General features: G+C 34.7%; 2 protein-coding genes across 6 annotated transcripts in view; one reads left to right on the top strand and one right to left on the bottom strand.

The window, feature by feature from the left end:
• Nucleotides 1-10,926, bottom strand: part of toc (toucan) — an 89,752-nt gene extending 78,826 nt beyond the window's left edge. For 2 of the 4 annotated variants that reach the window (XM_028320368.1, XM_028320370.1), the window contains exon 1: nucleotides 10,501-10,926. In XM_028320368.1, the coding sequence (XP_028176169.1) occupies nucleotides 10,501-10,563 (63 nt within the window). In that variant the 5' untranslated portion in view covers nucleotides 10,564-10,926. The remainder of the gene's footprint in view (nucleotides 1-10,500) is intronic. The other 2 variants (XM_028320369.1, XM_028320371.1) reach the window with 2 other exon arrangements.
• Nucleotides 10,927-12,308: 1,382 nt separating this feature from the next.
• GABPI (zinc finger DHHC-type palmitoyltransferase GABPI) lies at nucleotides 12,309-14,233 on the top strand. 2 transcript variants are annotated; one of them, XM_028320326.1, is made up of 6 exons: nucleotides 12,309-12,663; nucleotides 13,004-13,213; nucleotides 13,293-13,370; nucleotides 13,495-13,671; nucleotides 13,759-13,862; nucleotides 13,988-14,233. In XM_028320326.1, the coding sequence occupies exons 1-6, from the start codon at nucleotides 12,452-12,454 to the stop codon at nucleotides 14,026-14,028; spliced, it is 822 nt and encodes a 273-aa protein (XP_028176127.1). In that variant the 5' UTR covers nucleotides 12,309-12,451; the 3' UTR covers nucleotides 14,029-14,233. The 2 variants fall into 2 exon arrangements, with proteins under 2 accessions (XP_028176127.1, XP_028176128.1); XM_028320327.1 differs by lacking the exon at nucleotides 13,293-13,370.
• Nucleotides 14,234-15,911: the final 1,678 nt, after the last annotated feature.

Here is a 15,911-nt window from a genome sequence, read left to right as displayed (position 1 = left end):
CTGTGGGACCGCACGTCGCAGACTACGTGACATTTTTGTACCATTCTAAAATTTGCGTTTTTGTTTTAGACGATTCATTTTTCGTAAAAATGATGGATCCTGGGCCACCACAACCTAGGAAAAGACATTTCCTAATGATATATTGATATTTGGACATAATATTATGTAAAAGATGGTAGTCTGTAAAAAAATACCGCGACAAGGGTGGTAAAGCAAACAGAGACATGTATGTCTAGGTTCTCATGCCAAATCAGCCTGATGTCATTGCACCAGCTGCAAAAAGACGTATATTTTAGTCCACCTAAATAGAAAAGGAAATTATCTTAAAGGTGTTACCTATGTATACCGGAAATGCTTGGCATGCGGAAAAAAAATGTCCTGATTGTGCCTAATGTTTACCCTACGTCAAAATTTTTTTTGTGTGCATGTAATGTACGTGTCATTTATTTTTATTTTATTTATTTAGGAAGGAGTATAGTTTTTCTTGCTTTGATTAAAATTTACAAGTTATATAGGTATTATTGAGCTCTAGTGTTATTTCAATTAAATTAAGCGTCAAAAAACTTTTAGCCATATTTAAATAAATAATATATATTGATTCCTCACAAATTATACGTATGTTTATTTGTAATACTATAATGTTCTCAAAAAATATAAAATCAATATACTTTTATACAAAAAAAATTACTTTTTGAGTAAACAGTATAGCGGTCCCACAGACCGCACGTCGCAGACGGCGTGACAAAAAAATCACGTCGTCGGTTAAAGGTTAACAATGAGTCTGCTATTATGACGCATTGTGGACGATGATGGCGCTTTCCACTTTCCATGCTTTGGTCGATATTGAACGTATGGGGATGATTCATTATATGAAGGTTGAACTTGTACACAAACGGAGTACCTGCATAACAAGCTTAGCCCAATTCCAAGAATTAAACCCGACGGCTTTTATTTTACACTGGGCTATTAACGTCCCAAATTGAGCAATGATTAAATTGTAGAGCCAGATAACAAATAAAATAAAATTTCACCCTCTTTTAAAATGAAAGTCCTACAATACCTAGTTTATTATACTTACTAGAAAACACCCACAAACAATACAAAAAGATATGTTCATGCACGCAAATGACATATGTCTAGTACCTACTTAGAAGCTGAACAGGGATCGAACACGCAACCCTGTCCAATATTACGTGGACCATCACCAAGTTGGCGATCGTTCATCATTTGAGTACGTATCGTTTTTTGTTTACCATACCTTTTAAAGAATGACAAGCGATTCGCATTACCATAACCCGAGCTTGCACAATACTCGATCGATGAAGCGTTTCTAACCCGCATATCTATCATAACTTCCTATTTTTTATGAAATCGATTCGGTAGAGCGCGATACGCGTAAATGCGATTTAATTAATCGAACAAAAAATGTTTGTTACTAATTCATTTTCAACCAGATATTAATTTATTATAACGATAATTGTGTGTATAATAACATAAATGCATTTCTGAATAGTTTTCCTTTTTCGTTTTGTGTCGGTTGATTGTTTTATTTTAAAATCAGATAAGAAATCATCAGCACGGGTTATTTTTCTTAATGTTATTAAAAACAAGTGGAAGTGTAATAAATTTCAAAATTAGGAGACCAGAACAGCCTCTACATGAAATAAATCTCCATGATATAGGTATACCTACTTATTATCGAATAATTCAAAAGGCAAATTAAAGAATTTCTATAACATTGGTAGGCAATTTTCAGCAGGTTTTTTCAGGAATGAAGTTTAAGTATGATTCCCAAAGCTCTGACTTCTGTTGTTGCCTAACTCACTTAATTAGAAGTCTCCTGTTTTGAGACAAATACTATTTTAACTTCAATAATTCACACCTTCCAGCTTCTGAAACACTATAGATCTACTTATCTACCTACACACTTTCTTATGGTCTATTGGATAATCTTATGAATAAGTAAGCAATTATTCTGTAAATTAAATCTAAAATATAGAGCTAATTATACAATGACATCAATTGCTTATGAATACGAGATACTATGTAAGAAGTTGCTTATCTCAGTTTACTCACTATTACTAGCATAGGTACGATATGTCAGGTTGGAGTTTATTGATATCTTAAATCCTACGGTAATAATCACCAGTCGCACACTTAATGATTAGACTGTATAGATCAGTAATTCTGAAATAAATTTAGACTCCTTGTAATGCAATTAGTCTATCAATTCATTACCCAATACCAGTATTAATTCCGTCATTCCGCTATCCTGCACGCACGAATTCGACCTTTACTGAGTTGTAATAGTAAGTTTTGTATGTACTACGTTATTATAACATACACTGCCTGCCGGTCTATTCAGAATTCCAGTTAAATGTTTTATGAATAACAAACACAACACAAAACCTTTTCATGCTTACGTTGCGTGAAAAAAAATATGCGGAACGTTAAAAATTACACCAAACGCATCATTATGGTGTGAGGTCATTTACGATTTTCCGCTAAATTTACAAGAATCCAACACTATTGTTTGAAACTAAAGAATAATGTGAAAGATTTAGCTCCACTCATGTATTAGGTAGGTATATCGATTGTTATGATGATTTCAAGGCCTGTCGTTCGAGTAAAATTATAAGAATTTATTTTCACGCGAATTACCATTTTCACAGTAGGTAGATTAGGGTAGATTTTTAGGAATGTGAATAAGTGTAATGTGTTTTATATCGAACCAAAGAGTAACTGTATGTCCATAGTTTATGTTAATTTGACTGTGTCACTAATTTTATTACCATCACATATCGGTGAGAAGATGAATATTATCCAAATAAAAGCAACCATGTCTGCCGATTGTTTCATAATTATCAATTTTATTTCATACCTACTAGGTTTATTATTGCATAATAAGAAATGAATAACCCAAATTAATGTATTAATGTCTTATCATTCTCTATCAGCTAAGCATCACACAGTGGCTGAAGATAAGTAAACATTCCTAATTTAGAAGTTATGATTGAAATCACACACATTGATATTGCCAAGATTTAAATGTAAATACAATATTCCCTAGGTATAATGCTATGAAAACGTACAGACACCTTACATGATATAGGTACTACAGCTATCAACATCAAATGACGTTAAAAGCTTGACCTTATTCGCGATGATCTAATAAAAACGGATGATGTTAATGAATCTAATTCAATCTAACCCAAACCACTTGTGTAAACGCAAAATTATACCTACTTTAAAATTCACATGTTGAATCACGCCTGAATGTAACAGAGAAAATCTCCAGACAGTTACAAGATTAATTAGGTTTTAAACAAACTCGTGAGAGTATTCACTTAGCAATTACAAAAACTACCCATCCGTTTGTAAGCAACTGCTAGAATTTGGAATTTGAGATCGTGCGAAAGGTAATTATTCACCTGAATGGGATGTAGAAGGTTCCCAAGCACAAAAAGCTGATAATGTATCGGCGAGAACAACAGATGTTTTCTTCTTTGTTCGCCTAATCATAATAATGTAGTGACGAACGTGAGGGAAATGACTATCAACACTGTAAAAGCCTTACACAAAATTTTGCGTCAGACTGAAACTAATTGTCATGGTCTTGAAGAAAGGCACTACGTAAGGCTGCGGCTACACAATGCGTTGTCTGGCACGCCATCCATCATACACATTAAACAAATCAAAATTAATGCGGAAAACACGGCATGCCAAAATGCAAATCGAAACTTGCCTGCTAGCTCTACGTTTCATTTGGCAAAAGCCTTAATTTTTGGTCTAGACTCCTTGTAAACATTATTTCTGTTCCCTACTTATGTTCGTACTTAACCACTACACACTTAAGCTAATTTTTGTGATAATCAAATGTCGTTTTCTTAGAATATTTACTCTAAATTGTAAGAATATAGGTGCAATCAACGAAGGTCTATTGTATTTGTAGTCCATTATTTCAGTCGATTAACCCAATCAGGGCAAAGAGTTCAATCAATAGGTCAACTTAAGTATCGATACAAATCAAACTGTATTGTTTTATTGGAAGTTTAACAGGTCAATCATCGGTTCATACAATAAATAAGTCAATCATTTAGGTAATATCGTTTTCAGTTGGAAACATGGGAAAAGTTTTGGTAAGTACAAACCTACCTAAGCTATGACCTATTCTCCATTTGTGAATAACGCAGACTGCTATAATAAATCGATAGCATGACCTCTTGAGGGAATTGAACCTTTTTCATGGAAATACTTTATTTAGTATGGAACGACCTACCTTTTCCAATATTTTACGCCAAAATATCTCTTAGAGATATTGACCCACACGTTGACTTAGGTACCTATTGAAAACGAAAAAAACTGAAAAGACTTGAAACCTAATAAGTAAATAGATATTTGTCGATTACTTTGTATGGATATTTAACTACTTCACGTATGTTAAAATAAATAGAAAGTGGTTATCCTCTTGAGCCGTATGACAACGCAAATAATGCGAATTACCGAGCCGGTGCCAATGATTACCTAGCTTGCGGTAATTGGTAGGTCATCGTAATGTGATGTAATATTAGAAACCAATGATACTTGAACCTACTGCCGCATATATCTGAGAACACAGGATTGCATCTACACGAGTATATTTTTGATGTACCTACTTATTCACAAAATACTGATTCTGTGGTGATACGATCATCTACACACGCAAGGGATAAGTATCTTGAAATCTACCTGTTCGTCCCTGGCTGTGCTTGCAAGTGCTTTTCACAGGTTGTAGAAGGGTGGCGCTAACTCACTGATTCAGTCGGAACATGGTCGTAACCCCGCTTTATTTTCCAGGTCACTGCATATCCGATTCTTTCAACGTAAGCTAAGCTTTTCCTTCTGAAGCACACTGAGTGACTCTGAGCTCTCTTAATATGCAACACGTACTTACATAGTGAAACTGAGAGAAAATGCCATCTTATAACGTCACATACATTGAATAACCATGTTAAAAAGACTTGCTTTCGCCAATTATATGCACCGCATGTAACTAGGTATTATTCACTGAAACAAAGTTGTAATATAAAACTAAAGGTAGGTACACAGAAAGTATGGAGCTAAAACAAAGCGTAGAAAAAATTAATACCAAGGTGAAGGCTTACATAGGAATACATATTATGTGCGAAACAACTCAACTATGCATAAAACATGTAACGTAGCATGGGTAAAATGCTACGTAAGTTAACGTTTCCTTTTAAAGCGATACTTAGGTACTATTTCCACTTATGGTGTGAAACCTTGACCATCATGACATGACTGCTATAAAAATATTGTAATAGGATAGATGTCTCTATATCATTAGATAGATATTACTTTATACAATACCAATTTCTTGTCAGAGGAAATGATAAGTGGAAATATGTGTACCTATTTAGAATTAGCTTTCTAATAGATAATGTACCTAGTTACGGATCAAATAAGAAAATACTTGAGTGCTATATCATTATTCATTACACAGAGCAATTTATTTTTCTATATTAAATAACACTTATTATAAAAAGAGCTCTATATACTACAGAATTTCCATCAGGTCAAGGAGAAGAAATCTCTACTTTATAAATGCGTAGGGATATTAACATAATTCTATAGAATGTCTCTAAAGTTAATATCGAATAATAGTTTCAATTTCTTACTACTGTTTACTGCGTGTAGACATGGTAGAGTCATTTTACTAAAAAGTTATAAATGCAAATAAATTAATAAATCTTTGGAATATTAATCAATCCAATATTGGAAGAGAAAACAGCGGATTTATGTTATGTCAATCTCTTCTCTTTACGTAGATAAAATCACGAATTAATTGACTATCACTATCTTTCAGGAAGTTTTGCAGGAGGACTACTGAGATAAATATATAAATATTTACTTACCATTAATAAACTTTCAACCCAAGTTTCCAATGATTTTTAATAACTAGTCTGAGAGAGTTTCAAACTTTTCAGACGCTTCAAGGTCGATCACTGCAATTGATTCAATTAAATTCGTCGTTATCGTAACGTAAGCGTTTAACCGCAACACCTAACCAATAAAAACAATTTGCACCATGATAATATCATTGCTCGGGTTAACTTTGTTTCCTGGTGCATTAAGATTGTACCGATTGTACTCGCTACCTACAACAATAAACGCAATTTGAGGCTGAATACAAAACAAAACAATAATAATCCAAGTTTAAATTATATTGAAACCGGTCTAAAGTTACACGTTTAAATAATAATGTTAATTATGATTTGTTCTGCCATTACTTTTTATATAGTAAAATTAAATTATACGTTTTAACCAAGAAATGGGCAGTATTTTTCCGCAGTCCGGTTGTTCGACAATTCGACATCAATTCGAGTTACAATTTCATTTGAATGTCTTTATTGACTGTCTTACTCATTAATAAATACATTTAGACTCTTTTCCACACAAACAATAACAAAAACAGTTTATTTTAAAACTTAGTTCTCTTATCGTTATTATTCAGAAACGNTGACTGTCTTACTCATTAATAAATACATTTAGACTCTTTTCCACACAAACAATAACAAAAACAGTTTATTTTAAAACTTAGTTCTCTTATCGTCGCTTAATTAAATAAAACCTTAAATAGTGGATTTTCATCTTGCTTTGTAGGTACCTATCTAGTTTTTCGTTTCAGAATACGAGCACAAGGATGGCCCGTATATTTTGGCATCATGTTTTAAATTATGTGATCAATTTTATTTTAAATTGGTTAAAAATACTAATTTAATTAGTTTGGTTGAGCCTGCATTATTTAGACCTCTGACATTCCATTTTCATTTTCAAATCCGTACCCTCTACTAGGCTTACGCCCGTATTCACAAACGATGCTTGCTTAAGTGAAGCAGCAAATCGAACGCACAGTGTTGAATAGAGCTCTGTGATTGGTTCATGTGTCACCCTGTGCGTCCGCGTGCACTGTTAGACCTCATAGTAATGTTTGTGAATATGGGCGTTATTCCACTCAGCTCTACGAAATCCTATTCCACCCAGGCTGAATTTGTGTTAAATTAAATTCACATTATTATCAGTAGTTCATCGTGGTACTCATGTAGTGATACGATCTCATCCTTGTTCAATACACTGCATGACTAGAAACGTTCCGCGTGCACGCAAAAACGTGCGGAAGGTCAAACTGCCATCCGCGATTCTTGATTTAATTTGCTATTTAGTTAAATGATTTGATTTACATTTTTAAATAAGAGTTAACTAGAAGTCTGGTTCAAAACACTATTTTTAGCTGGTTATCTACTATATAAAAATAAGTCGGGTTTTCCTCCCTGACGCTATAACTCCAGAACGCACGAACCGATTTCCACGGTTTTGCATTCGTTGGAAAGGTCTCGGGCTCCGTGAGGTTTATAGCAAAGAAAATTCAGGAAAAATTTCAACAGAAAAGCGGGAAGGGGGTAAAACGGGATCCACGCGTACGAAGTCGCGGGCGGCCGCTAGTCATTTTAATATAAAATAGGGTCTATCTTGGCAACATAGACGCCTTCGTAAATTAAGTCTTCTTTTAGTATTTAATGCGAATGTTGCGACTGTCGTTTAGAAGTTTAGCATGATCATAATTCTTGCAGTTTTTGTAAGAGTAAAATGTGATCAAGTACGATTCTCTAACCTTCTTTTGTTTTCTTGTTGTTGCATTAAATTGACTAGCACAAACAAGGTTACTGGTGCCGAGGGGTAACGCGATATTACCTGTACCTCTGCACGAAAAACTTTCGACTTCGAATCGTGCAATGCATGCGTATTTGAATCGCCTGATTGGTGGTTGAAGAAGCTTTAGTATGAAAACATAAACAGCGCCCCTGTGAACATGACGTAAAGTGAACTTAGTATGAGAAATGATAGCACTAAACTAATTTTGACAATCGAGATCGTCACGTTATCGTTGAATTCGAAAGCTGAGTGTCGAATTTTGTCGAATACGCAAACGATTAGAAGACGAAAGTTTTTCGTGCTAGAGGTACTGGTGCCTATTACGTACCTACCTGTACGAATCGAAAGAATGCATCCGATACGGCGGCACGTATAAGTGCAATCAATACTACCTACTTCGTATCCCAACTAATATTATAAATGCGAAAGTAACTCTGTCTGTCTGTCTGTCTGTCTGTCTGTCTGTCTGTCTGTCTGTCTGTTAGTCTGTCTGTCTGTCTGTTACGCTTTCCCGCTTAAACCTCGCAACCGATTTTGATGAAATTTGGCATAGAGATAGTTTGAGTCCCGGGAAAGAACATAGGATAGTTTTTATCCCGGTTTTTGAAACAGGGACGCGCGCGATAAAGTTTTTCTGTGACAGACAAAATTCCACGCGGGCGAAGCCGCGGGCGGAAAGCTAGTAAATAATAAAAATCGAAAATTGCAGCGTGTGCGTTTTTGCGGTGCCGATAGAGGTAACGTGTGTGCTTTTAGGGTTGTACTTGTCGATTATAGAACTTGGGATTTTGGGAACCTCAACATAGTGACACAGGAATGAAGGAATCCCACTGTATACCTTGAATATCTTTTTTAAAACCGAATCATTTTTTTAAATGTTAATGACAAAATTAAATACCAACCTACATTAGAAGGTAAATAATGTTATATTTCCGCGGTGCGGCATTAAAAATCTACACAATAATGTGTATGCTTACAGACATGTTTCAATTTATTGACCAACCAGACAGGTGCGTCTAAAAAACCATATCATACCGGTTCCAGTCAGGTTTACCAAACATATTAATATTTATTTATCCAAGGTTTTTTTCACAGAATAACGATTGAACTAAAAAGCGCTTACAACATACTCGAGGCATCGATTGCGAACACGCCAAAATCAGCATTTCGTGAGTGCAATCGATATATACCTATAAAAGTAATGAAGTTGTTGTTGCAGTCATGATTTATTTGAGTAATAAATCTAATAAGACCTATCTTATTAAGGTTTTCCATTCACTTTCTTACATTTTGCTATGCGATCCACAAGCTCGTTTAAAAGAAGTGTTTGTTTAGGAAAGAGTCGTCATTTTTCTCAAACAGTTGTTATAAGCTCATATTATAAGAAACGAGGTAACTGCAAAACAAACTATTATAATATTCATCACTTTATTTCGATTCTTATGCTCAGAAGTGACATCATCAATTCCACCAATTGAACTTTTAATGAAAACAGCGATAACAAAGATTAAAAGCTGTTCACATACTACGAATACCTAGGTTGTATCGTAAATATACATGGTATAGTATACATACATATATATTTTGGTAAGTACATGCATGTCAGTGGCGAGCATTACTTTCAGACAGGCACTTTCAGGTAAGTAGATAGGATATATTTGCAATCTTTAATCCTTTAAGTTTCGTAAAGAAAAAATATAGTAAAAAACCATTTGTAAAAACAAGACCTCATCAAGACCAAAATAACGAGCCCAGACACAATATGGCTGCTGTAAGTCATTGAGGAGTTGGATGATCTGCAGATTGCACTGGTTGCAACATCAGGTCCATCTCAACATAATGCATTATCTTCAGGTTTTTGACAGAAAACTAGATGCTGCAAGTAATTGCTAAGTTCTTGATCTACAATGTAAGGACTAAAAACTTAAACGTGGTTTAATTACTACCTACTTAAGTACTTAGTTCCTTCAAAAGAACAATAGGCAGGTGGTGGGTACCACTATTTTACTGTGTTTGATGTAATGGCCGAAAAGTACATTAAATAACGCCTGCCTGAGGCTCTGCCTGAGATGTTACTTGTTACATTTAGTGCTTACGTCATCGCAAAAAATCAGGCATGGGTCACTGACTTGCTCCATGGGAACTTTTTGCTTCACGACGAGACCAGTTCATTGAGATTTGAAGATGGGCCAATCTCTTCTCTATTGCAATTACTGTTGTTCATGATTTGAATTTTTTGACTGCAGATTATTTACCGACCAAAAGAGTTTTATTTCGAGGAAACCCGTTAAGTTTTATAACAATACATACCAAAATAACTTAACACTTCGTAATACATTAACCCAGATACACCCGTTCTTAGCAGTGATCCAGTGGCAGTAGCATATTCACCTAGTTTAATTCGACTGATAAAACGAAGACATTAAAATTACGTTCATGAAAGACGTCATCATAATCAAGCACAACTGTACCTCGACATTCAATTTATTCAAATATTTTTATTCACCTACAACAAACAAAGCGATGATATCAATATCAAATACCTAGGTAATTAAAAGTCATATCTGTGTATAATTATCTGTACAACAACAAATTCAATATAGCTACCTACTTACTCAAAGTATAATACGTACGCAAGCAAGTGAAAATTTATTTTCAGCTGGACTGTCTAAGTATTAAGTAAGTAACGATTTTCATTTTCAGCGCTCGAATTGAAAATCCCATTTTCGCAACGTCCTTGGCAATGGTTTAGCGACTACCTCCAACCGCAACCACTACCCTAACACTCACCTTGGACATATCGTCAACTTGATGGTTCGCACTCTGAAACTGTATCTCACACTTCCATTTCATGCAGCTCCATTGTAATTAGGGCATTCGATTTTGTTTTAGCACTGATTTAGCGCGGTATTACTCGTGTCGCATTTTCAAGACGCGGTATCGCGGCGAAGGCCCGATCAATACTGTTGGTGTCGTTGCCGGTGGATAAGGAAAAAAATACAGTGTGCTCGTTGAATTACGCGTGCGCGCGCAAACTGTTGTTGACTGACACGGCGCATGTGTGGGGCTGTTGGCCGCCTGGCCGGAGTGGCCGGCAGCTCGGCAGCGCGATGGCGACACTTGCGCGAGGCCACCGAACGCCGGCGTTAATTGTAATGTAATGGCAGGAGATTACATTGCACAGTTTCCACGATGGATATGACGACACTGCTGCAATAGGGCTAAGTAACTGATAGAGCTAGACTGGGTGCACCACACGTACCTGCCTACCCACATCATAGGAACAAAATAACAAAGGTTTTCGTAATTCGTACATTCATATAAGTAAGTATCTATGTAAGGTCCTGCTATCATCATTGATTATGCATATGCACTCACCCCACTATCCATCGATAAATGGGTAATTACTACGAAACAAGAACTAAAGTTATCCGTTTTGAGTTGGTTTTGAAAATAGGTTTAATAAGCAACCCTCGATTACTAACCACGTTACCTACTACACCCTACTGTACAACGACCTCCTACTTAGTTTAGTACCTACTTTGGTAGTTCGCATTTCAGATTCATCAATGGTTTCGGGTTTGAATCCAGCTTTAGGCTATGTGGTAACAAATTAGCATTCACCCAAGAAAGCCATAACATTGGTAAAAAATTCAACGTTTAAGTTTTTGCGGTGCCATACATGTCTTGTTACGAGTAAATGTAGGTAACTATCTTATCTATTTTTCTATTGACATTGTTTTAACACTACAGTACACGCGCCCTCTTTTTTACACCAATACACGCGCGGCCTACTCTGGTAAGCCAATTTAAAATCACTGTTAATCAGTTTGTAAGCAATTTATGAATACAATTACTATGTAAATGATAAAAGTGTTTATTATAATTCTTTTATAATCAAAGTTTATTTATAAAACTATTTAGGATCAAACATTATAAACGGATTTAAAAGTTGTAAATTTTTTGGACCAAAATTGCATTCTGAGATCCATGTTAGCAAAAAATAATTTAGTGAAAAAACATGGTTTGTTTTTTATCTTTCATAGTATTCAAGACTTTCTAATGCCTAGTACATGGGGTAAATCCGTTTTTTGCAAGTCTTCCATAATTTTTTTGTCGAGTGATTTCGGGTTTTTGAGTAGACTCGCAGTTTTGATGGCCAATTTTAGAAAAGTACGCAGACACTAGCGACTCAACTTTCACTGGCTTATTTACAAATTTAGTAAACGAGGCTTTCCTGGAATGTCAGCTCTCTGGCGCAAGTTTTAAAAAAGTTATAGAGTAAAATGTTACCCTGGTCTCCCATAGTAGGCCACGCGTGTACTCTAGTGTTAAAAAGTAAGTACCTACCTACTCTTTTTTTTATAATATTTTATTGAATATTATCACTCATTTGTTAAAATTGCTATTCATAATAATCTTATTTAAATAGATAAACAGGTCTTCCACCTGTTTAGGATTATTTCATATTATGTAGGTACCTAGTTCCTTCTTACTTTTCTGGTAAGCTGTAAAACATTATATTCCCATGCTTTTATTTTTTTTTTGTTGACAGTGACAGCTGTCAGCTGTCATTGGTTTTATTGATCGCCATGTAAATCGGTCGGAGTCGGGATTAGTCGGGAAAAACTTTTACCAGTAGTATTGTGATCCAAATAATGCTTTTTATTGACGCTTTTCTGGATTTAAACCCTTAAAAAGGCCATTACAATATTGAATTCACAGTTATTGCTAGAGAAAGATGGCTACAATATCTCTAACTATTCAAGATATCCTACCATACGGCAACAAGTCGACTAATAAGAAACTGAACCTGGATACCGTGTTACCGTTTGTAATATTGCCACTTTTACTTCTAATAGCTACTCTGTCTCAAACCATCACTATCGCGGTGATGGTAGCTATCAGCATGGGCGTTTTGTACGTACTTTCACGGCCACGTCAAAAAAACAGGTAAATCTTCAATGTACTTCATAAATCGTCTATTACTAACTTTCATATAATAGACTGAAATAATGTAAGGCTCAGAGGTGTACTTTCAACTGATAGAAATAGTTTTTAAGCATCTGATGTCACTTATCTTCTTTCATAGAGGCCTTGTTAGTCATAATATCGCAAAGATACACCTTCTTGATAACAAATATTTGTTATCATTAAGGTGTGTTAAATCACTGTCCAGATAGAGCCATTTCAATCACAAACTCGTACAAATTCTAACAAAAATAACTCCATTCAACAACATAATTTAATTACCATATCACTGCATTAATGCTAGTGAAAGATTTCTTTTCAGATCCCCATTTTTCTTTTCATGGACGCTGTCATCAGGCATATACTTGTTCCTGGTATTTGAACTTAGCATTATGAAGCTGCTTGAGATAACACAGCTTGAAAATTTCATATTCCTTGTGCTGTTAACTTGTACATGCTATTATTTTTACAAAATGAAGGCTGTTGCGGACTTTGAATTAGCTACTGGTTCATCGAAAGGGAAAGAATACAGGTAAATGCAATAAATAATAAATACAATTAAGTAGATAGGTGAAATTTATATAGGTTTACTTACTGACTTGTTCTTTCAGCCCTGTCCTGACTTCTGATTCTCACTACTGCCAGGTCTGCCAAATAGAAGTAAATGATAGATTTTTTCACTCAATATGGTGTGTATTTCTTTCTGTGAGCAAGATTGATATTTGAGTTAACATTTTCATGTTAAGTTTCTTACAATAAGATAATTAAAATAATTATTGCAATAAGTAAATTAATGTTAAATGTTTGTTTCAGGTGGGACTGCTGTGTAGTTCGTCCAAATTACATTTATTTTGTAATAGGACAAATATTTGCATTTGCCACAATTTTATTTGGCGTAATCTTGGGACTTACGACAGTATGCCAACCTTATGTGCTTTTTGGCTCTGTACTAGTTCCACAAGATTGTGATGATGTGTATTTTGAGTTCAGGTAAAAAATTATATCATATTGCATATCTATCTGGTAAAATTGAGAGAGCTATAAAATTAAATTTAATGTTTACTAATTTTGTTTCAGCCTAGCACTTGGGTTTGTCGCATGTATCTATGGTCTAGGCTACTTATTGGTCATAACTATTGTCTTAATCCATCAACTAATAGTATACATTCCAAAATATACAGGTAAGTGTATTGTATGCTTGTTATTTATTAATTTTAACTTTTGTTTGAATAAGAAGAAGAATCAATAACTTTAAATGAAAATAATTACTATAATTGTCATGGTAAAGTGAATTTTTATTTTTCAGAACCTCAATGGAGGAGGCTTGTGAATGTTCTCAATGTTTGAAGGAAAGGCACTACCAGGTATATGTACCTAATCTCAAATTAAGAATTCCTATTAAATTCGTGACAAAGTCATTGGATAGGTTCCCGATCCCATAGGTGGGTAGTTCCCAGAGATTATAGATGAGGGATATAAATTACTTATGTTTGACCAAAGTAGTTGTATTATTATCATTAGTTAATCTACTTTTACGAATATAAAACATAACGTGATTGAATCCAAATAGCTGAATATGAAAAGAGTAGAGAAACTTGTGTAAAAAGAAATACTTAATGCTTTTCTACTTACTATTTATCTACATTTAAGTGACTAGTTTTGGTAATGATACTTTAATCAATAAACTTCATATTATTAAATATAGACAGTAATGATACTTTATAATAAACTTCAATGATACATTAATCAATTAACTTCAAGTTATTAAAATACACCACTAAATTTTTATCACCCAAAAAATTTTAACAGGTTATGTAGAAACGTGTGAAAAATTTAAAGCAAAAGAAAAAGAAATGTTTTTCATAAAGTTAATTTTTTTATTAAATTTTCTTTAGTCCGTATTTTACGCGTCACAGCTGGGTCACTCCGCTGCTCGCTAGAGTAGTCGTACGCGCTCGCACGTTGCATCGATCTGTCTGTCTCGCTCACGCCTCGAACACGCTTCCAGTGTTATTATTACATACTTAGCTAACTTAGACCATTTTGAATTCTAATAAGTGTTACATTATCGTACGTTAACCCAGATACTCCTGAAACTTTTTATACTTGTCAATTTTTATAAATTTTTAGTATGTTTCTAAATAGAGGTCAAGTATCCACAGAAAAATATTAGAAAAATTCTTGGTCCACTGGAAAAGCCGGAAAATGGGTGGTGTTTAAACACCTGGTCTGNTTAATTTATATTAGATATATCTCTATAAAATGTTTCGTATTGTTTTACTTACTTTATTTGTTGGCTTATAAACATTCCAATCTATAGAAATAATGTCTTAAAATCTAACAAACTGTTTTATAAAGGGATTTTAAACTTGATCGAGAGATTCTGCATTATTTTAACTTCATGTTGCATAGCTTTTAATTTTTTTGTGGGCATACAACTACAATATCAAATAAAAAACAAAATTTTACAATAGTTAATAATTCTATGTCTGTATATAACTTGTAAGATTTAGCTTGTAAGCTTGGTAAATAATATCCATACACATTAATACTTCTAGTCCTTACTTCTATACAAATTTATTTAAGGGCTGATTTTTCAATCGTTGGATAACTTAAACTGAAGAATAAGTTTGGCACATTGGCAGTTTCAACATGGAAAATATGTCAAAGTCGCAAGTTTATTCTTCAGATAAAAGATATAGTTCCAAAATACTGGACTGTCCTGTCGATGACATTGACAGTGGGGCGCCACCGTCAATACCGGATCGCTGGTTCAGATTTTTGCCATGTTGGAAACCATATAGTTGAACGATGGTAGCGCCCCCCTGTCATTGAGTTTGGCGGGACAGTTCAGCGTGGGTCATCTATATCTGACGATTGAAAAACCGGCAATAAAACAATATGTTTTGACAGATCGTGGTTAATGCGTCAAATGAGGGTTTCCGTAATTACTTTCACTAGTTGGCGCCACTGGCGATAGGTCATAGGATCTTTCTCCTCAGATGGCGAAAACTGGTGAGCACAATAAATTAAGGAAACCGTCATTGGTCTATTTGCTTAATTATCATGTGTATGTATGGAATGAGGGCTGTCGTATTTCCGGTTACCAGTTGGCGCCACAATATAGTTCGGTGACTCGCTAGTGGCTAAGACAGTATACANAGACAGTAGCGCCAATCTGAAGGGCGCAAGTACAGCATCCCTCACTAGCATTAAACAAAATCCGGTTA

This window comes from Ostrinia furnacalis, unplaced genomic scaffold (genome assembly GCF_004193835.3).
Source record: "Ostrinia furnacalis isolate ACB-3 unplaced genomic scaffold, ASM419383v2 OfSCF7367, whole genome shotgun sequence".
Classification (NCBI taxonomy): Eukaryota; Metazoa; Arthropoda; class Insecta; order Lepidoptera; family Crambidae; genus Ostrinia; species Ostrinia furnacalis.
The sequence above is the reverse complement of the archived record's forward strand: the minus strand, read 5'-3'. Positions and strand labels throughout refer to the sequence as shown.